The sequence below is a fragment of the Lampris incognitus genome, chromosome 2 (assembly GCF_029633865.1).
Source record: "Lampris incognitus isolate fLamInc1 chromosome 2, fLamInc1.hap2, whole genome shotgun sequence".
In the NCBI taxonomy this organism is placed as follows: domain Eukaryota; kingdom Metazoa; phylum Chordata; class Actinopteri; order Lampriformes; family Lampridae; genus Lampris; species Lampris incognitus.
This window is the reverse complement of record NC_079212.1, coordinates 121,887,742-121,910,065: the sequence shown is the minus strand read 5'-3', so window position 1 is coordinate 121,910,065 and position 22,324 is coordinate 121,887,742. Positions and strand designations below refer to the sequence as shown.

Below are 22,324 nucleotides of genomic sequence, written 5' to 3'. Positions count from 1 at the left end.
TGTGATACAGCTGCCACTCAGGAATGGTTATCATACCAAAATATCATCTACAGACATGGATCCTTTCAAAAATTATAAGTAAGTTTTGCCACCTTGAGTGTACCGAAATATCGTCTGGCCCATGGACTAATACACACACACACACACACACACACACACACACACACACACACACACACACACACACACACACACACACAAAATTGAGACTCATTCTTTCCATTTTAACCGTTAAAATGAAAAAAAAAATTCAAACCTTCATCTGTTCGTGATACAGTTCATCTGTCTGATATTAATACAAATAATTTCTTTTTACAAAGTTTCAGGGTATTTCAATTCTACTTCCAGCTTTGGCAATGTATAATTTTCCCTTTCAGCTGTTTCAGCTACATTTTTTCAACTCCTGATTCTTCAGCTGATATACTCCAGTTTTTCTTTTAGTAATGCAGTTCAGCTCCCAGTTCTGTCTGTAGGTGATTATCTTCCAGCTTCCAGTTAAGATTTCAGCATTTTCAGCTTCTTTAGTTACAGACTTCAGCTTCCGACTGCCACTATTACACTTAAGCATGCATGATTTTCAGTTAAGCAATTAAATGCATTTCAGTTCATATCAGCTGGTTTATCAGCAATTTTCAGCATTACTTCAGCAATTTATTTCAGCTTTCAACCTCCAATTTATTTCAGCTTCAGCTTCCAAATTTTGATTCTTCATTTCAGCTGTTTTTTCCCCTAGCAATTTCCAGCATTACTTCAGCAATTTCCTTCAGCTTTCAGCTTCCTCGTTTTACTTTTACAATTCAGCTGTTTTTGCAGCAATTTCCTTCAGCTATCAGCATTCACATGCATTTTCTGCAGGAAATGCATTTTCTAGTTACATTCCTTATCCAATCTACACACTGCTGATGTAAACTCCAACTTCACCCACATGACTCCCGAAGATTATTCAACTCCATTGAAAGTGGGTATTGATGTTACTCTTGAGTGGTTGCTTGTTATCTTGCAAATACTCACGAAAACTGTATACTTGCCCGAGACAACAAACACAGGCATCACAGGTGTTTCACATTCATGCTAAGCAGTCCCGTCATCTCCAGAGATAATTAAAATCAATAAACATGGTGGATGACACAACTCATTAGGCATTTGATAATCGACAGCCTCCCTAGGCAAAAAGGACCAGGGTGGGTGGGTTGGGGGGTTAATTTTGAATAACTTTACCCGTGCAAAACCTGTCTTTAGAATCACTCCTTTACTTTGTGCTGGATACAGCAAGCACATCATCAAGAATAAAAAGTCTTTGAAATTGCCATGAAGCTTTTGAAGCCCATGTCCCACTGCTCAGCACTCTAAGGGTTTTCAGCCCCCCCCCCCCCCCCAATCTCTCCTCATTTGCCGAGGAGCTCTCAGGGCCCTGTCAAGCAGCTGTAATGAACTCCAGCGCAAAGCAGCCACAGAGCTGGGCATCACTGTATGTGCCACGTGACAATTTATGCAAAGAAGCTCCTGACTACAAACTACAGTGTGGTATCAATGAAGCACGGGCGCCACATATTCTGCCTCCACTCAGTTTGGTATTTGCAGAAACACCCCTAAAAGACATCCTTAGACTATTTCACATTTCATCAAGTAATGCTGAATGGCAATGGAAAGTGACTGAGAGAGAGAGAGAGAGAGAGAGAGAGAGAGAGAGAGAGAGAGAGAGAGAGAGAGAGAGAGAGAGAGTTATGTCATGTCGGGGGTCTGTTCTGCCAGCTCTGTCCCAGAAAAGTAGTATATTCTCCCCCTGAGCTGCCCCTTCACGGCTGGGATGGTAACGGTTGTCCTTCATTTTCTATCTGAGTGGATTTGCAGGCTTAGAATGCCACCTAACAGACTGTGCTTGGTCTTCCCGTCACAAAGGGGAAGACCAGGGACAAAAATGGAGATTCCTCAGCAGTGCTGGAATAGCATTTTACTATACTATGACCACAGCAAAACATGTTATCTTCTTGCTAATGTAATAAAACAGTTCCATATTTCTTTCAGACTGGAGCTGATCCTATGGAAATATGTTGGACGTGGGCTGATGATGAAAAGGTGACTTCAATAAAACCCTTCTATTTACCCAAACGATGAAGACTTCCATTTGCGACAGGGGTAACCTCTTCTACAAGGAGGGGCAATCAGGTTTACGGGGCTCTCTGAGACTTCTACGGGTAACGAGGCATGCCGCCTGCAACACAAAAAGAGAGACATTGAAGTGGTGCACAGTTCATATAATACATTTGGTTTACATAAAAAAGACAAGTTTGGTGAATTAATTGCAGGCTAGTAGACATAGATGAAAACTGGTGGGTCTTTTTCATCACAATACACAAAAAGATGGATGGACAATGATGCACTTTTCTGTTGCAGCACAAGATTACAGTATGTTATTATGACAGGCAAAGCCCACCACTATGCCAACTCCCAATGAGCTGACCATGGCATTCAACAGAGATGGAGAATTACTTCTGGCAACTCCCAGTGGCATTGTGATTCCTTCAAGTTAGGGCCAGTGACTTTCATCATAACTAAGTGAATCAGCAAGGAAGGCTCAGTGCCAGGTAGGTGGCAAAAGAGGAGGGGGAGAAGGAGATGGGGCAATAAGGCAAGATCAGATCTGTTGCTGCAGACATAATGTGAGAAGACAACAGTGGCTTTGCAAAAATAGGTAAGCGAGCTGGAGAGCAGTACTTGAGGGACAAGGAGAAGACCTGTGACATGAAGGTTGATGGGAGAGAGACAAGGGAGCAGAGGTTCCTGTCAAAACTCCACTCTGTAATGAATAAAAGCTCACACCGGTGAGAGGGGAGGCAAATCAGGAAAGCTGGAGGGTATACACGCCAGCAAGGGTGAGTGGAGCATCGGCCATAAATAAACAGCCAATATATCTCTTCCTGGTGTCTAATTGCAGCAGCTGGCTGAGTACTAGGAGGGCACATCTACTTGTCATTGAATCATTCCCCAGTAAGGAATGATGCTGAATGGGATACCAGATAATCCATGGCCACCTGAATCTGTTCTCTGTCCAGAGTAGCTTTCTGACAGTGCTGAGGTCGGTCATACATATGCAGCACATCACGTCCTCTGACATGTACAGATGCAAAGTCTGAAATAGTTGCACTTGAACTCTTGTAAGCATTGTATATTGTTTTCAGACCTACCAAGGTTATCTATTTACATACTTTTTTTCCCTTTAAGTAGTTAAGCTCTTTGTGAAATAATGTGACAAAATTTCAAACCTGTTCTGAACAACAGGATCTTTATCTGATGGAAAATGGAAAAATAAGATAAAATTAATCACAGAGTAAAACATTTGATCACCTTATCAGATGGGCTTTTTGAGGATAACACTAGTGTAAAATTAAAGGCCAGATGTTCATCTATAAACCCACTAGCAATATTGAACATTACTGTTTATCACTAAAGGGATTAAAAAGTATTCATCTCGGTCTGGGCGAACTGGTAAAATGTCAAAGTCAACAGCTTTGTGAATATTAAATTCAGCTGGACTGGCAAACCTTGACATCAGAATAAGAATAGGACAGGAATATCAATTGTGTTCTACTTTTGGTGGGGTAATAAAAATGTTGGCGGTAAAGACTGAATGAATAGTTACAACATGCTCTGGTCATCCGACACCTGCTGGTTGGTCACACCATTAACTGGCTGAGATAATCTTTACTTTATGTTGATTTATAGTGAAAGTACATGCTCACGTCAGAGGAATATATTTATTTATTCTTTTTTCTTTTCTTTTTTGATTTTCTCCCCAATTGTACTTGGCCAATTACCCCACTCTTCCTAGCCATCCCTGTCGCTGCTCCACCCCCTCTGCTGATCTGGGAATGGCTGCAAACTACCACATGCCTCCTACAATACATGTGGAGTCACCAGCTTCTTCTTTTCACCTGACAGTGAGGAGTTTTGCCAGGGGGACGTGGCGTGTGGGAGGATCACACTATTCCCCCCTTTTCCCACTATCCCCCCCCCCCCAAACAGGTGCCCGACCGACCAGAGGAGGCGGTAGTGCAGCGACCAGGTCACATACTCGCATCAGGCTTCCCACCCGCAGACACGGCTAATTGTGTCTGTAGGGACGCCCGACCAAGCCGGAGGTAACACGGGGATTTGAACTGGCGATCCCTTTGTTGGTAGGCAACAGAATAGACTGCCACGCCACCCGGCTGCCCTATTTATAAATTTTTGACCAACTTATTCTACTAGATTTTTGGAGCGCAGTAGAGTAATGCAACTCTATGATAGTCAACAAATTGTTTTAAAGTTTTGCCTCTTTGAATAATGCTATCTGGTGTCTAATGTGGTGTTTTAAATTAACAAAAACTTCTCACAAAAAAAAAAAAAACAAAAAAGGAAAAACACTAATTCCCATCTGCCACTGTTCTTTAACAATGAAACCGTTTCATTATTTGGATTTGCAATTCATTGAATATATGTATATAAACACATTCTGGCTACACATTACAGCTCTTATTTGCATTTTTAAAAGGATGAAATGAACCCCGTCAGTGTTGCCTCTAGGAGAGTTTAAGAGAGCAAACTACTCAGATTTTATAATACCTTTTTATTTTTATTGCTTCATATGCTTTAATGCTGAGTTTTAATTAACATATTTAATCATCAATTTCAAAGGAAAAAAGAAAACCAACAAACAAACAAACAAAAATAATTATAAGTCAGCAGTACAATTACTAGGGTCACTGTGTTATGTGAGAGTGTCACAGTGTACTGGGAATTATGACAATTGCACACATGTAAATAGATTGTGGGGCCTGGAAGGACTGACAGGAAGTATAGATTTGGCGGCAGTTGAAAATAAGTTGTTTATCAAGAATGTGGACTCAAAGGCAAGTGGAACTTTTAGAGGTTGTCACTCCTCAACCAGCACAGAAAATGCCCTTTTGTTATTCCCAAACTATGTTTATTTCCGGGCTCATTGTGGTTGGTTGGTGAATGAATTGAAAGTAATTTATTTCTTCACATTTGGTTTAGCTATACATCAATCGCACATCCAATTTCTGAATGCCAGTGAGGCGGAGGAGAGAGCCTAACCCACCAATAAACCTGCTCTGTTGTTAAAACCACAACTGCTACTAATACTTAACTGTTAAAATCCCCAAGTGAATATCACAGCATCCAAATAAAGACAAATTGCAGCAATCAATCACTTCTTCATGGCTCAAGCTTTTCAAAGGTGATATGTAATTCTTTAATCAGCATCACTGCATTCCTGAAACATTTAATCTTCATATGGTCTGTGTTGCAATAGAAACTGCAATAATGTGCCTAATCTACAAAGAATATTCTAAGAAACGGAAATACTGAGAAACAAAATTCTTTATGGTAATTTCAGTGGGCTGTGACTAGTGTGATGGGAGGACCACATTTAACATGCAAATCTAACAGCAGTGGGCCTTATGGAAAGAAAAAGTGCCTTAAGGACAAATGGGTTGTGATCCTTTGCGACCCAGAGCTGCCAGTAATAATCTCTCATACCATGGGGTTAAGTCCTGTGGAGATTTCCCATTGCCTTCTATAAAAGCTTCCTGTTATCACTGGAGTGCAGGTCCTCTGCTTGCATAACAGCAATCTCTAAACACTCTTACTCCCAAACTTAAAAACTGTTAAAGGGTGGGCAAAGTGGTTTCAAGGACTAATTGAGCATCTTATTTACACCCTGTGGTCCAGCACAGGTCACAGAGACTACAAATACATCCTCTGCTACATTCCTGGATACTATTGGCCATCAGTGTCAGATGTCACTTAGAAAAAAAAATCCAACTACTGGATAAGAATAACATGTACAAGCTGCAGGTATGAGATTCATTATAAGAATAAGAACAAAGAATAAAATAGGGTGTGTCTAAAACTTTGACAAGCAGCAATTCACTTTCGAAGCCATTAGTCTGTCAAGTCACCCTCACTACGCATACAAAGAATGATCTCCATCAGTTTCTCTAGGAAGGATGCCAGGTTTACGGGGTAGGTTTGGATAATGTATGCTCTCACTCTGATTTATTACAGTGCTACATGGTCAGCTTATCTTAATATATAATTCTGCACAACGGCCCATTTCTATGCCATCCGTAAGGGATCTTTGCAAGAAGACCTGCATCAAGAGGAGACCAAAAAAAAAAAAAAAAAACCAACAAAAAATACCAGAAAAAACATTCAGAGCTCATTACAAAATACAGGGGCGAAGCTCAAGTTAGAGGAAACCTCTTCTTTTGTACACAAATCCCACAGAAAAAGTACCTCCTGTCATGCTTCCCACTAAGGAAGAGTACCATGTAGCACTGACAGAATTGCATAATATGCTGTCTGCTGTGTACGGCATTTGGGTTTAAACAGTTTTGCTTTATGTAATACAAATCCAAATCTTTCGTTTTTGTTTAGATGGGCAGCCTCTTGTCCCAGATTCAGTGGTGAGGATAAATAATATTAGTCACAGCATTATTCACAGTATTCACCCAAGGCACAACTCATGAAAAAAGTGCTAATTGGTCTAATCCTTGATACATTAACCTACTGTATCCATTTCCATCATTCTTATAACAAATTATAGTATGATTAAGTTGTCCTTGCTACTCAGAAATATCACACCTGTGGTGTATCACATGTGGTGATCCACAAATCCCACTGTGCATTCACAAAACAATTGAGTAAATTCCCATACCCAAGTCAATGATCACTTTCACAAAATCAACAGAGCATAAATAAAGATTTCAGAGAACCAAATACTGCCCTGTATGATATCATATGATATCATACTGGCAAAGTCCAATTATCCTTTGTTGCTTCACTATAAGGCCTCTCAAGATCTTTGTTCCAGCACACTGCACAAATGTGATGCACCATGTAAGAGAGCTGGCTGTAGCCTCTAAGGAGGAAGCTTTTGCTACATTTCTCTCCCTCTTTTTTCCTCTCACACTACTGAAGTAAATGCAGACTTAATAATCATTATTTAAAGTTTCACCAAACTATCAGCTACTGTGGTGTGTCAGGCCTTTAAAGAGCCAGTTGCCAGTGAGTGGTATAATCCATGACTGGTCCAGCGGCCTATTTTTTGATTGCTATTGGGGAGGATGGGGCTATATGTTCAACTGGGCCATATCACTCTACTGTGCACTGGCACTATGACAGGCTTTGTTTTGAAAGCCTGAATGAAGCACTTCACAGTTGCCTCAGTGGCCTACATATTCGTATCCCCTTGGAGCAGATTAAGGAGTGGAAACACAGACATAGTCCGAGTAACACATACCTTACACCTGGCACAAAGCGGTGCCAAGCACAACACAAATGTCTTTGCTAGTTTCAGACCGACGCAAATGTCATTTTCCTGTCAAGTGCCCACTTTGTTTAAAGCTAGGGTAGGCAATGTATTGTAGAAACATTTCTGTTATATTTGTTGAAATTGTCTTTACATCCTGACAGCAATCAATAAATCAAATGTTCTGACAAAACAAAAAACAAAAACAAAAAACGGTATCTGTGGCTGTTGCAGGTAGGCAATAAGTCCATCTAAACATTTCATTCAACCCAAATGAAATGATTGGATGGCCTACCTGCCCGTGTACATACCTTTTCACCTATCTGCGTGCACTGTGCCTGGGCACTCATTGTGCATGACCAGTCTTCCACAAGGCTAGGCAAGGCTAAAGCTAGTGAGCTATAGTCAATATTAGTGTAACTAAGATTCGCTGAAAAAATATTTTTTACATGGATTATAAACTATGATACATGTTTCAGGAGTCTCGCTTTGTCATTTCCTGGTTGTACACATTTGAATTATACTAGTGCAGTGCCCATTTGGTTGTAACCCCCCCCCCCACCACCGACCACAATGTGGGTTGCAATTGGCAGAGTGAAGCTCTTCATCCAGTCGCCATGGGAAGAACATCTCTGTATGTATGTATGTCTGTCCATTGATTTTCTCGACAGCCATTTATCCAAACAACTTCACACTCGATACTATACTTCATTGGGTCCTAGACAATGCATTTGCCAAATTTGAAGTCAATCAGATAAAAGGTTGTCGAGAAAATTGAAGTGCTGAGAGCTGCAAGAAACAGCCTGTATTTTCAAATTCTGGCATTTTTTATTTTTTTTTTGCCTTTTACAGAACACTGCCTACCTCAGCTTTAAATAGCAAATGTACTTGAACCCATATGAGCGCCCATGGGCATGTAGGTCTTATAATGAGGTGCGGTCAGGTGCATTGTTGCTATCTTGCTATCTTGAGGCAGCAGAAAGTGACTGCGTGATTGACCAACAAAAACCTGGTCTGGCGCAGTATTTTACTGTTATTTTAAGGGCACATTATTAAGAAGTAACCCAACCACTGAGGATGCACAAGCCAGTGCATTCTTAGTGCTGGTCCCAAGCCCGGATAAATGGGGAGGATTGTGTCAGAGAGGGCATCTGGCGTAAAACCTTTGTCAAGTCAAATATGCGGATCATAAATCAGATTTTCATACCGGCTCGGTCGAGGCCTGGGTTACCTACCACTGCCATCGGTACTGTTAGCCAACAGGGTGCTGGTGGTAACTATGCTACTGTTGCGCAAAGGAGAAGGAGAGGGGGAAGGCATGTCCAGAGGCAGCGGGAGAACAGGAAGGGTAGGAGTGTGGAGGTGAAAGTCAGAACTTTGAATGTTGCGACTATGACTGGTAAAGGGCAAGAGCTGGCTGATATGATGGAGAAAAGGAAGGTGGATATACTGTGTGTGCAAAAGACCAGATGGAAGGGGAGGAAGGCCAGCAGCATTGGAAGTGGGTTCAAACTCTTCTGCCATGGTGCGGATGGGAGCAGAAATGGTGTAGGGGTAATTCTGAAGGAAGAATATGTCAAGAGTGTGTTAGAAGTGAAGAGTGTCAGACAGTGTGATGAGTATGAAACTGGAAATGGAAGGTGTGACGATGAATGCTATCAGTGCATATGCCCCACAAGTTGGGTGTGAGATGGGAGCGAAAGAAGAATTCTGCAGTGAGTTGGATGAAGTGGTGGAGAGTGTACCCAAGGTGGAGAGAGTGGTGATTGGAGCAGACTTCAAGGGATATGTTGGTGAAGGGAACAGAGGTGATGAGGAAGGGGGTAGCAGTCTATTCCGTTGCCTACCAACACAGGGCTCTCCGGTTCGAATCCCCGTGTTACCTCCGGCTTGGTCAGGCATCCCTACAGACACAATTGTTTGTGTCTGCGGGTGGGAAGCTGGATGTGGGTATGTGTCCTGGTCGCTGCACTAGTGCCTCTGCTTGTCGGTTGGGGCACCTGTTTGGGGGGAAGGGGAACTGGGGGGAATAGCGTGATCCTCCCATGTGCTATGTCCCCCTGGCGAAACTCCTCACTGTCAGGTGAAAAGAAGCAGCTGGCGACTCCACATGTATCGGAGGAGACATGCAGTAGTCTGCAGCCCTCCCCAGATTAGGAGAGGGGGTGGAGCAGCGACCTGGACGACTTGGAAGAGTGGGGTAATTGGTCAGATACAACTGGAGGGAAAAAAGGGGTAAAAAAAAAAAAGGTGATGAGTACGTATGGTGTCAAGGAGAGGAACATGGAAGGACAAATGGTGGTGGATTTTGTGAAAAGGATGGAAATGGTGGTGAATACATATTTCAAGAAGAGGGAGGAACATGGTGACATGAGAGTAGAGGAAGTTGCACACAGGTGGACTATATCTTATGCAGGAGGTGCAATCTGAAAGGGACTGGAGACTGCAAGGTGGTGACAGGAGAACGTAGCTAGGCAGCAGTGGATGGTGGTCTGTAAGATAACTTTGGAGATCAAGAAGAGGAAGCAAGTGAAGGCAGAACCATGGATCAAATGGTGGAAGCTGAAGAAGGAAGACTGTTGTGTGGAGTTCAGGGAGGAGTTAAGCCAGGCACTGGGGGGGGGGGGGGCGTCTGGGTGGCGTGGTGGTCTATTCCGTTGCCTATCAACATGGGGATCACTGGGTGAGAGAGGCACTGGGTGGTAGTGAAGAGTTGACAGATGGCTGGGCAACTACTGCAGAAATGGTGAGGGAGAAATCGAGGAAGGTACTTGGTATGTAATCTGGACAGAGGAAGGAAGACAAGCATATTTGGTGTTGGAATGAGGGAATACAGCAAAGTATACAGAGGAAGAGTTTGGCAAAGAAGAAGTGGGATAGTCAGAGATGAAGAAAGTAGACAGGAGTACAAGGAGATGCAGCGTAAAGTGAAGAGAGAGGTGGCGAAGGCAAAGGAAAAGGTATAAGGTGAGTTGTATGAGAGGTTAGACACTAAGGAAGGAGAAAAGGATTTGTACCAATTGGCTAGACAGAGGGACCCAGCTGGGAAGGATGTGCAGCAGGTTAGGGTTATGAAGGATAGAGATGGAAATGTGCTAACAAGCAAGGAGAGTGTGTTGACAATGTGGAAGGAGTACTTTGAGGGGCAGATTAATGAAGAAAATGAGAGAGCGAGAAGGTTGGGTGATGTGGGACTATTGACTCAGGAAGTGCAGTGGATTAGCAAAGAGGAAGTGAGGGCAGCTATGAAGAGGATGAAGAGTGGAAAGACGGTTGGTCCAGATGACATACCTTTGGAGGCATGGAGATGTTTAGGAGAGATGGCAGTGGAGTTTTTGACTAGATTGTTTAACACAGCCTGGAAATTGAGAGGATGCCTAAGGAGTGGAGAAGATGTATACTCATACCATTTTTTAAGAATAAGGGTGACGTGCAGAACTATAGTAACTACAGAGGTATAAAGTTGATCAGCCACAGCATGAAGATATGGGAAAGAGTAGTGGAAGCTAGGTTAAGAAGAGAAGTGATGATTAGTGAGCAGCAGTATGGTTTCATGCCACGAAAGAGCACTGCAGATGTGATGTTTGCTTTGGGAATGTTGATGGAGAAGTATAGAGAAGGCCAGAAGGAGTTGCTCTGTGTTTTTATGGATTTAGAGAAAGCATATGACAGGGTGCCGAGAGAGGAGGTGTGGTATTGTATGAGGAAGTCGGGAATGGCAGAGGAGTATGTAAGAGTGGTGCAGGATATGTATGAGGGCAGTGTGACAGTGGTGAGGTGTGCAGTAGGAATGATGGATGGGTTCAAGTTGGAGGTGAGATTACATCAAGTATCGGCTCTGAGGCCTTTCTTGTTTGCAATGGTGATAGACAGGTTGACGGATGAGATCAGGCAGCAGTCTCAGTGGACTATGATGTTTGTGGATGACATTGTGATCTGTAGTGAGAGTAGGGAGCAGGCTGAGGAGAGCCTGGAGAGTTGGAGGTAAACACTGGAGAGAAGAGGAATGCAAGTCAGTAGGAGCAAGACAGAATACATATGTGTGAACGAGAGGGAGGGCAGCAGAATGGTGATGCAAGAAGTAGAGGTGACGAAGGTGGATGAGTTTAAATACTTGGAGTCAACTGTTCAAAAATAATGGGGAGTGCTGAAGAGAGGTGAAGAAAAGAGTGCAGGTAGAGTGGAGTGGGTGGAGAGGAATGTCAGGAGTGATTCGCGACAGGATACCAGCAAGAATGAAAGGGAAGGTTTACAAGATGGTAGTGAGACCAGCTATATTGTATGGTTTGGAGACAGTGCTACTGACAAAAAGACAGGAGATGGAGCTGGAGGTGGCAGAGTTGAAGATGCTAAGATTTTCACTGGGAGTGACAGAAGGACAGGATTAGGAATGAGTGATTAGAGGGACAGCTCCGGTTGAACAGTTTGGAGACAAGGCAAGAGAGCCAAGATTGAGATGGTTTGGACAAGTGTGGAGGAGAGATCCTGGGTGTATTGGGAGAAGGATGCTGAAGGTGGAGCTGCCAGGCAAGAGGAGACAAAGCAAGAGAGCCAAGATTGAGATGGTTTGGACATGTGTGGAGGAGGGATACTGGGTGTATTGGGAGAAGGATGCTGAAGGTGGAGCTGCCAGGCAAGAGGAAAAGAGGAAGGCCAAAGAGGAGGTTTTTGAATGTGGTGAGGGAGGACATGCAGGTGGATGGCATGACAGAGGAAGATGCAGGGAACAGGAAGAGATGGAAACGGATAATCCACTGTGGTGACTCCTAAAGGGAGCAGCCGAAAGATGAAGACGATAAAGTGTGTGCTGCCAACAAGATGCTTCCAAGACATCATAATGGGAGCAGTTCTATACCTTAATGTTTGTTCCGAGGATGCGCCTTCATAGAAAATGCTTTGACTAAGCTATAACCCCTACAGGGGGAAAGCTTGCATTAGTGTAATAGCTCAGTGCATAAGTCCAAGCCTTTTACCGAGGGCGACCCGGGTTCGATTCCCGTATCAACACACTTTCTTGTCTGTGAATGTTCTCATTCATCCAGGTCATGGTTAGCAAAAGGAGTTGAATCAAGCGCAACTGGACTTGGTATAAATCCGTGAAGACGTTTCGCCTCTCATCCAAGAGGCTTCCTCAGTTCGTGCCTTTCTGACTAGACCAAGCTACTCTGACTGGCTGGTGATGGTGATGGTGACAGGCGCGGCTGGACATCAGAGCACAGGAGAGCCACGCATATCAATAGCTCCGATAACGATGGGCGTGGCCAAACATTGGTACACAAAAGAGCCACTCATATCTATGGCTTTGTTAGCGACGGGTGTTGGTAAACATCGGGACACAAAGAGCCATGGACATCTATAGCTCTGACAACAACTCCAAGAGGATAAATTCTGAGTTTCATCACCAGCCAGTCAGACTAGCTTCGTCTAGTCAGAAAGGCACGAAGTGAGGAAGCCTCTTGGATGAGAGGCGAAACGTCTTCACGGATATATACCAAGTCCAGTTGCACTTGATTCAACTCCTTTGGACACTTTCTTGTGTTTACGGAGTAATGAAAGACACGAGTATAATTTATTGTATTAAAATAAAACATTTCACTATCGCAAAAATATCGTTATTGCAAAGTCTTTTCAATGGAAAAATGTTAACTGGGAGGACTAAAAGCATTCCTGTTCACTTCCAGGTGAGTTTTAATTTCTTTATTAGTAATTAATGTATAGAACCACTCCCACTGTGATATCCTGGAAACTTCTTTTTGGCAGCACACAGTGTATAGAGTTCTATACTTAAGACATTTTCCGTGAAACATTAAATGCGTTGAAATTACATCTTTGTGTAGACCACATTTCACCTACCAGTGTAATATGACTTGGGAGAAATACCTTCACACTAACATACAACTGAACAAATTATCAAAGTGATTTTTAAAATTGTGTTTTGTAACACGATTTTGCAACTGCATTTTATCTGGTTGAAAAGAGGGCAAAAATATATCTTAACGTTCAGATATTACCTAGTTTTCAACTAGAAATCAACGTTGAAATCCGGGTTGGTGCTCACTGGGATATTTAGAACATGGGGTAGTAGTACACTTCAGCCTCTTGTGGCCAAAATGAGCATTACAGCAACAAACACTTGGAAAAACTATTATGACGGGAAAAAAAAAATCACCTGCCAAAACTTTTTTTCTCCTGTTTTCACAGATGAAAAACATCTTGTGGCCGAAATGATTATTACAACAATAAACACTTAGAAAAATTATCCTGATGATTTTCAGTTGCCCCTCAGGGCTTCGGTCTTTAATCATGTTTTTACTTTGTCAAGATTTATGGGTTGAAAAAGCAACTGTGAACTACGCAATTTGTTTCTGTAGCTCAGGGGTCAGCAACCTTTTTCTATCAAAAGAACCATCTTTGGCCAAAAAAAGAAAACAAAAAACAAAAAAACTCTTTCCCCACAAAACATATTTGAGCCTTATAATGATGGCAACACAGCCTATTGAGTCTAAATTAGCCTATCAACATTAATAACAGTTCTAAATGAGCATTCATTCATTTTTTACCACGTGGCTACTCTGCAGTGGGCTATTTGTGATTATTTGGTACTTTAACTTTGCATTTCCATTGCAATATTATGTTTGTCGCATTTATGAAATTATAGAACTACAATAAGGAAAACTGTTTACATTTTTTGTTATTTTTTATTGGGGGACGCTATTACCAACAAAACACAAAACTGAACAGAACTCCAGTTCAGTGCGAGGTAATTTTCTTTATTTCCTCAGCCACGTATCAACCCTTGGGTCTGAGCATAAAACACAACAGCTAAGGGTCATTCAATTCATTGACAAACATAACTTGCTTTGTTGAAAAATAATAGCCTATTAAAGGATATGTTCTCACTCGTTTAATGTGATTTCTGTTTCTGAATGTCATTGCAGACCTTCTCGATACAAGATGTAACTTTGATCTTTACAAAGACTGCAGGCTCTCATCTGTGAGGCTGGAGCGATATTTGGATTATGTAGTTCATGCTTGACGGTAGAGACTAGCCACCGCTATTGAGGTTCAGCAAAATTTAGATGGAAAGGTGCCAGGCTGTAGATGTAGGCTATGACGCATATTTTAGTTGACGAAATGTTAAATAATAATAATAATTTGGTATGGGGAAAGTAAGAAGCACTTTAGGCCTACAAAACTAATAAATGACGATGTTAAAAAAACAACCGTAATTCATTACCACATAATTTTGTCAAAGCCACGGGGGTCTGCAGGTTGCCGACCCCCACTGTTGATGCTGAAGTAACACAACAGCTAGTAAGAGTAACACCAGTACACACACTGAAGTCCTAGTTGAGGAGGGGGGGTGGGGGGGAGGAAAACAAAATCTGGGGTGAAACAAAGCAAGGCATGCCTAAAGGCACCCAGATTGGTTTTTGTTCTGCCCTCTCCTTGGCAAATTTCCTTACTCAGGTATCTTGGTGCATAACATGTGACGGCACATAGCCAGTGGCCAGTCAACCCACTTAACCTTGGCATGCCCATTTAAACAAAAAGGCCGTGTCAGCACAATGTTCTTTCGTGTCAATACCGTATTTATTCCACTGGGGCAATGTTACAGCCAGAGGGGGGACAAAAATTTTTTTGACTGCAACACATCAGGCAGGCATAGGGTGAAGGCTTTAAGTGGACAGCACACCAGTTTCAGTTCACATCTGAACCCCTGAGACAAGGTGACAGAGGGCAGCCTTAGATGAGGGAACCGACAGAACTGCCTTCACAGTAGAATAAGGTGTTGGAAACCAAAAAAAAAAAATCCCTGTGGGGGGCTTGCTAAGGGGGTGTAACACACACAGACTCATGAAAGGAAACACACACACACACACATACACACACACACACACACACACACACACACACACAATAGAAAAATGCCCTTGAGCAGTGGATATTTAGGGCTTTAAACATAGCCTATCCACCAGGAAAGAAGAGGGAAAGAGAAAAGAAAAAGTTGAAACAGTCACAAGAAACTAGCCCCATCACAGAAAAAAGATGATATATAAATTCTAAAACTGTTAATGTCTGTTTAAATAAGGAAAATGCTTAAATGTAAGCAGGCATTTAGACATTCAAAAGATGCAGCTGAAAAACTCGCATACTAGTCTCACTGCAATTTCTTAGATAACCTTGAATGCTAAACCATTTCTTAAGCAACTAAAAGCATTAAGGGTTTCAGAAAACACTGCAGGTCATGTTTGCATACATTATTAGTGTATATTGCTGTTTTACCTTCCCAACAAAGCAAGCAAACAAAATTAGAATTCGTTTCTTGGGGCTCTTATTAAATTGGCATGAAAAAGCAGCAGGATTTTGTAGAAAGCCTTACATGAGAGCAACTATTAAGTGAGCCAGATGTTAACTGCAAAATAAAGAAATACTAAGAAACTTCCTAATTTGCATGCATTACAGAAATGAGGTGAAAAAAACTGGTCCTGCTGGGCAACGCCAGAACAAAAGCCTACATTAAAATAAAAAAAGAAAACAGAAGCTTCTCATGCAAAATGTAATTCTATTTTTTACTACATAATAGCAATGCTGTGCATCTACATTATGGGTACAGATGGCAGCAAAGGGAACGTTAAGAGTACTTTACTCATGAAAACACACCGAGTTACTACATCTGCAATGGTTAAATTTCTCTCACGGCAGACTGGATTACCTATTTTGGCATGGCCCTTGCAAATAATTTCATGGATCATCATCAATCCAAGCTTCAGGAGTTTTTTTTTTCCAATCTTACTTACAGACTTTCAAGTACCCTAATCTTACCTATTGTTAATTATGTCACATAGTCCAAATAACCAGCCGTAGAGGCCAATTCGCATTGTTTTTACTTATATGCCAAAAACAAGATAACAGTACAGCTCAACTACAGAATAACTGTTAAAGATAGTTTCTATGTCTGGGTGCCAACTGCCAAGCCAGGTATGAAAAGCTACTTCTATGCCAGTGCATGATAACACTTATAAAAAGTACCAATGTGTTCACAAAATTACAGTGCCAATAGTCTCCACAAGTTCAATATGGCTTTCAACATAACCAATGCACTTAAAAATCACAGATGGTTATTCAGCAATAAAGTCAGCAGTCAGGGTCAGATTTTATCGCCAGCCACATTCTGGCAATTTCTACGGCTGTGGCTTTCATATTTATCTACTCCGTCAACAGCTTTGCCAGGTAAAATGGCAAACCAACGATCTGTTTCATATGTCAATTGCCGTGAGCATTAACTAGAGTTTCAATGGCCATGTGTACTATTCCCAGAGGATTGGGGAATAGTTGCAATCACAGCATTGTAAGATGGCGACAGATGTACTCTTAGCCCCGCCCCCTTGGTTCAGGGATGGTCGTTCCCTCTTCACATAGAAGGCCTCCTTGACTCCCTGTTCAAACCACCGTTCTCCCTATCAAGTGTGTGCACAGCCTCCAGCCTCATCCTTGAAAGAGTGGCGACTGGCCTGTAGATGGGTAGACTATGGAGTCCTGGCCTGATGTGTGTTAGCTCTTCTGTGTTGTGCCATCCGCCATCCTCTTGGCCAGCGTCTGTTTGGTTTACCCAATGTACAAGTCACGGCAGTCCTCCTGGCCCAGGAGGATTGCTCTGTTGGTGCTGGGCGACCCGATCCTTGAGGTGGACCAATTTCTGTCACAGCATATTTTAGGGTTTGAAAGCAACTGAGAAGCGATGTTTGGAAAATACGCATCTCAACTTTTCTGACGCTTCCACCGCATGCGGAATCACCACTGGTTTACGCTTAGGCAGCTGTTGTCCTCCTCTCTTTGATTGGCTGGTGCACTGTTTGGGCATCTTCCTGGCTTTGACAATGCCCAGTTAGGATAACCACACTTAACCAGGGCCTGTTTAATGTAGGATTTCTCCCCTTCCCTGGCTGCTCTGTTAGGGGGATGTTGTTACCTTGGCAGTACAGCGTCCTGATGACTCCTAGTTTGTGCTCCAGTGGATGATGAGAGTCAAAAAATGCTGTGATTGCAACCATTCCCAAATCCTCTGTGAATAGTACACATTGCCATTGTAACTCTAGTTAATGGTCACGCCAATTTGTATATGAACCTGATCGTTGTTTTCGGTCGTTTTGCCACTGTATTGTTTATAAGGGTGGGGATACCTGCAGTCAGTTGAGACCGAAGAGGTCCCTTTGATGAGTGATGAAATGTTTCTCTCTCAATAAACATTGCGTCCAGATGAACTGATTCACTTCTGTGATTTTCTTACCTGGATTATTGAGCATGTATAAAAGACATCCAAACTATGTGTATTTGTCATCTACTTCAGAAAGTAGACAGTTGACTATCTGGGTAACAAATGGTTTATTCAAAACACGAAGCACCAGTCATCCTACTGCATCAGACATAGTTGTGTATGGCAACTACAGCTTCATAGAATTTATTTGCTATCACAATCTCCAAATTCTCCGCTATATGAACGCACAATTTAAAAAAAAGACTGTTGGACAATTACAGTAATGGGATTCTAGTGACTAGTCCCAAACTGTCTAGATTCTCATCCAGTTAACTAAAAAAAAAGAAAAGAAAAAAGATTAAGACATGAAAATGATTGCTACATTTTTGCTTGCAAGTCACATTACTGAGTTATAATTATCACTCACAGCAAGTCACATTTTTGAAATCAACAAAATTGCATTAACCACATGGATATTCATTTATCGTACCAATAAATTTACTGTTATCTAATACTGCCACTACACTCTACCTGGTGCATCAATCACAACTAAGAAAAAGCTCCACTCCATCTAACTTCTGCATCTCAAAGGGGCATGACTTACATTCATCTTCTCTGGGACATCTCAATTTGTCCCAGCACACCTCATCAGTTCCCTGGGATGTGAACTGTCTTGAGGCACTTTGGAACAACATTGTCACAAGCTCAAAATCAACTAATAGATGTCCTCCTTCCCATATATTAATTATATATGGAGAAAGGAATGTTAGTCTGCCTGGGTAAATAATATGCTGCCAAAATAAATTATTGTTTTGTCTTTGATTCAGGTGCTTCGATGTAATAAAGCATCTGTCAAACCCAGCATTAATGTAAAATGCAGTTTTCAGAAAACAATGATTACTGTTACATGTTGGTATGGTTGGCAGCTATACCAACATGTACCCTGGCTCTGCCAAATGACGGAAGCTGAGGAGGTATGGGCTTGGCTAGTACTTGGATGGGAGACCTCCCGGAAGTTGCTGCAGGAAGTGGTGTCGGTGGGCCAGTAGGGGACAGTCTTCCCTCTGGGCCTGATAAACAACAAAAATCTCAGTGCAGTGATGGGGACACTGCTGTAGGAGATGCCGTCTTTGGGATGAGCTGTTAAACCAAAGTCCTGACTCACTGTGGTCATTAAAGACCCCATAGCACTCATCGCAAAGAGTAGGGGGTCCCCCAATGTCCTGGCAAAATTCCCAACCTGACTCTCCATCTGGCCACCTAATCATCCCTTCGTGTAACTGGTAACTGATTCAATAACCCCTCCCTCTCCACCTCAAGCTGATGTGTGGTGAGCATTCTGGTGAAAAATGGCTGCCATGCATCACTCAGGTGGGTGCTACACATTGGTGGTGGTGGTGGAGGTGAGTTTCCCCCCTTCATTGTGAAGCTCTTTGGCTGTCTAGATAAAGCACTATGTAAATGTAATCCATTCTTGTTAACATTATCAAACACTGAAATGGGATTTTAAACAACAAGGACCATAACTAAATGGACCTATGACATGAGCACATATACCTATGAGGATGGATTTTGCCTGCCGCACAACACGTTATTCTCTGGCTGGCCACTTTCGAGGTACAATCTTCATGGGGGGGGGGGGGGGACTTCAAAAAGAAATAGAAAAATTGGGAATGGAAAAAAGAGACACCGCATGTTCTATTGCAACTCCTGCTTGTCTCATCTGGGTACGTCTTTTACAAGTGAGGGTGCATAGGACTGACCCTAGCAAAGCCAAGGAAAGTTGATGTGAGAGTTTGTTTAAACAACATGTGAGAGCGTTTTTTTAGACAAGATGCGACTGAGAGGGATGTAGGAGACAGACAGTGAAAACTACTTTGTTCACAAGGAGTGCATCATTTATCAAACATACCTGATGCCTCTGGAGCCTTCACTTTCACATCTGTGAAGTACAAAGACAGAGCGGTCAGACAAAAGAGAAATTCTGAAATATAAACTGAATCGTAAAAATTAAGAAAAAAAAATGTAGTTTACATTTGTTTTCACGCACAACATACAATAAACATAATGATGCTGCATTTCAGAGACCAAAGAGAAACTATGAAACTGCATTGGCAGCATAAAAACTCACATTTGGGTAAGTAACAGTCATATACCTATTTGAAGGCATTACGGCACAAAGCTAAGCTGCCAGTTAAATAACCAAAATTGCCTCCATTGCTTCGTCCTGTGGGCCCAGGGACCACAGCCCTGCCCAGAGCTGCATCCGAAGAGGAAACACCGAGGGCCGTCTGACGGGACGCGGTAGTGGGTCAGGCTAAGCTAACTGCTAGTCCATGCAAACCAGCAGTTCCGATAATACCGTGGACGGTCTGGCAGCAGCCTCGCCTAGCGTTGACTGTGTTTTTGGTGTCATCTTGTGGAGTGCGGGCTGGTGTTTTGAGGGTGTCTGGCTGGGACAGCTGGCATTGGATCGGCTGGGGGAGCCTGGTCTGCTGCGTCCGGTGGGCCCTGGGACAACGGCCCTGCCTGGAGCTGCACCCAAGGAGGAAACACCGAGGGCGGTTTGACAGGACGCGGAAGTGAGGCAGGCTAAGCTAACTGTTAGCCAATGCAGAGCGGCAGTTCCGACAGTCATCCTGGCATTTGTTCTCTCAGTGATTTGTGATTTTTTTTTTTTTTTGGAGTTTGACATATGTGTTCTTGTAGTTTTCAGATATGTGCTTTTGTCTTCGTGTTGCAGTGCTGTGGGCTGGGGGAAATGATAGTGTAACATGCACAGATAAATAGTCTTGCTAGCCCTTGGCTAGCCATCGGAAGTGCGTATGCCCAAAGGCGTGAGGGAACTGATATGCTGAAGCGCGGGAACGCGCTTCCCGAAGGAGGGTAGTGTAACATGTATCGATAAATAGACTCGCTAGCCCTTGGCTAACGAGTCGGGCCCTTTAGTCGACTGGTTAACGTAGTCGCCCGTGGTGCGGGAGACCTGGGTTCGCGTCCCGGCTGCCCCCTGAATTCGCTACAATATTTCTTTCATTTCATGAACGCAAATAAATGAAATGAAACAACAAATAAAGTGTTCCTGATTCCTGATTCTAGACCAGCAAGTCTAGGACAGTGAAATCATGAAAAAAGAAAAGCAGAGGGGAGCATGGGAAATTGTGTGTACTTCTCATTGATGGTGAGTTCCAACACCCACAGAATTACTTCATAGCCCTGAGCATCTTTGGATTACAAGCTAAATTATGCACAAGATTTACAACAGTTATACCATGGCATTTTCTAAATCCAAATAATAATAAACAAATGCTCTCAGCAGTTCGTTTCTCTGTTAACAAAATATTGTTGATTCAAAATGATCTAAGATTTGTATTTGAATGGGGCGGCACAATGGCACAGTGGTTAGCGCAGTCACGTCACAGTAAAAAGGTCCTGGGTTCGAACCCCGGGATGGTCCAACCTTGGGGGTCGTCCCGGGTCGTGCTGTGTGGAGTTTGCATGTTCTCCCCGTGTCTGCGTGGGTTTCCTCCGGGGGCTCCGGTTTTTTCCCACAGTCCAAAGACATGTAGGTCATCAGGTGAATCGGCCATACTTAATTGTCCCTCGGTATGAATGGGTGTGTGTGTGTGTGTGTGTCAGCCCTGTGCGATAGTCTGGCGGCCTGTCCAGAATGTCTCCCTGCCTGCCGCCCAATGACTGCTGGGATAGGCTCCAGCATCCCCGTGACCCTGAGAGCAGGATAAGCGGTTCGGAAAATGGATGGATGGATGTATTTGAATGGATTCAGCAGATCTCTTTTAAACACATTTTTGTCCCCATGAAACTGTTTTTGCTGGAAGTTGGCAGACAAACCAATGTTTAAAATACACATGAAACTAAAAGCTAAATTGAGCAAAGCAACTTATTTTGTTCTTGAACCTTGGGCAGATGTGTGGTCAGGCGTGTGTATAATGACAAATGCCAGCATTACTGTGACTCACCACAGCTTCCAAAGAATACCGTCTAAAACCCCAGCAGTCACAGAGCCAGACAGTTTTTCATTTTGCTTGGAAAAATAGAGGTGGGAAGTCCTGTCTTTACTGGAGCACTGCAAAAAGGGCAAATGTCCATTGTGTCCACATCAACTTCACTTGAAAAAGTGAAACCGACTCTTCAATTTAGTTGGTGAAGGCCCAACTGAGAAAGTTCAACCACCAACCTTAATAGAATTAACTGACACCATCATAATTTTCAGGTTATCTTTCATAACCCATGAAATCCAGCTAATGGGACTCTTGTCTTTTACTCATTCACCTGCAGCAGTAAGGTGTCAGATGCACTGTACTCAATACTAAACTAATGAGTGATTTATGAGCTATATTAAATGCCTCTCTAGAGAAGAGGGTGAAGCAAACCCCAAAGAGGTGGCTGCTCGATACCTTGATCCAGGCTGCATTTAGAAAGACACCAAATACAATACACCTTCTGCTAAATCACAAAATGTGCGTTAATTAGCTTTGATAAGCAACATTTAATAATAATAACTATTTATATAGAACTTTTCACAACAAAGTAACATTTCTGAATTTATCACTTCCGACATGACTACTACTACTACTACTACTACTTAGTACTGGTTTTACAAGACACTGGCTCAAGAGTGAAACTAAGTGTGGGAAGGGACCATTAGTTGGGGCAAAGGCAATAACAAACATGGAAAAATCAAACAAGATGACAAGAAAAGGAGGTCAAAACCTGTTAGCGAAAGATTGACA

At 42.6% G+C, this 22,324-nt stretch overlaps 1 protein-coding gene across 1 annotated transcript in view; it reads right to left on the bottom strand.

The window, feature by feature from the left end:
• Window positions 1–1,995: 1,995 nt before the first annotated feature.
• Window positions 1,996–22,324, bottom strand: part of LOC130107212 (uncharacterized) — a 62,328-nt gene continuing 41,999 nt past the window's right edge. Inside the window, exons 2-3 of the mRNA XM_056273694.1 lie at window positions 19,483–19,512; window positions 1,996–2,212 (exon numbers count right to left, since the gene is read on the bottom strand). Of these exons, the coding sequence (XP_056129669.1) occupies window positions 2,101–2,212; window positions 19,483–19,512 (142 nt within the window). The 3' untranslated portion in view covers window positions 1,996–2,100. The remainder of the gene's footprint in view (window positions 2,213–19,482; window positions 19,513–22,324) is intronic.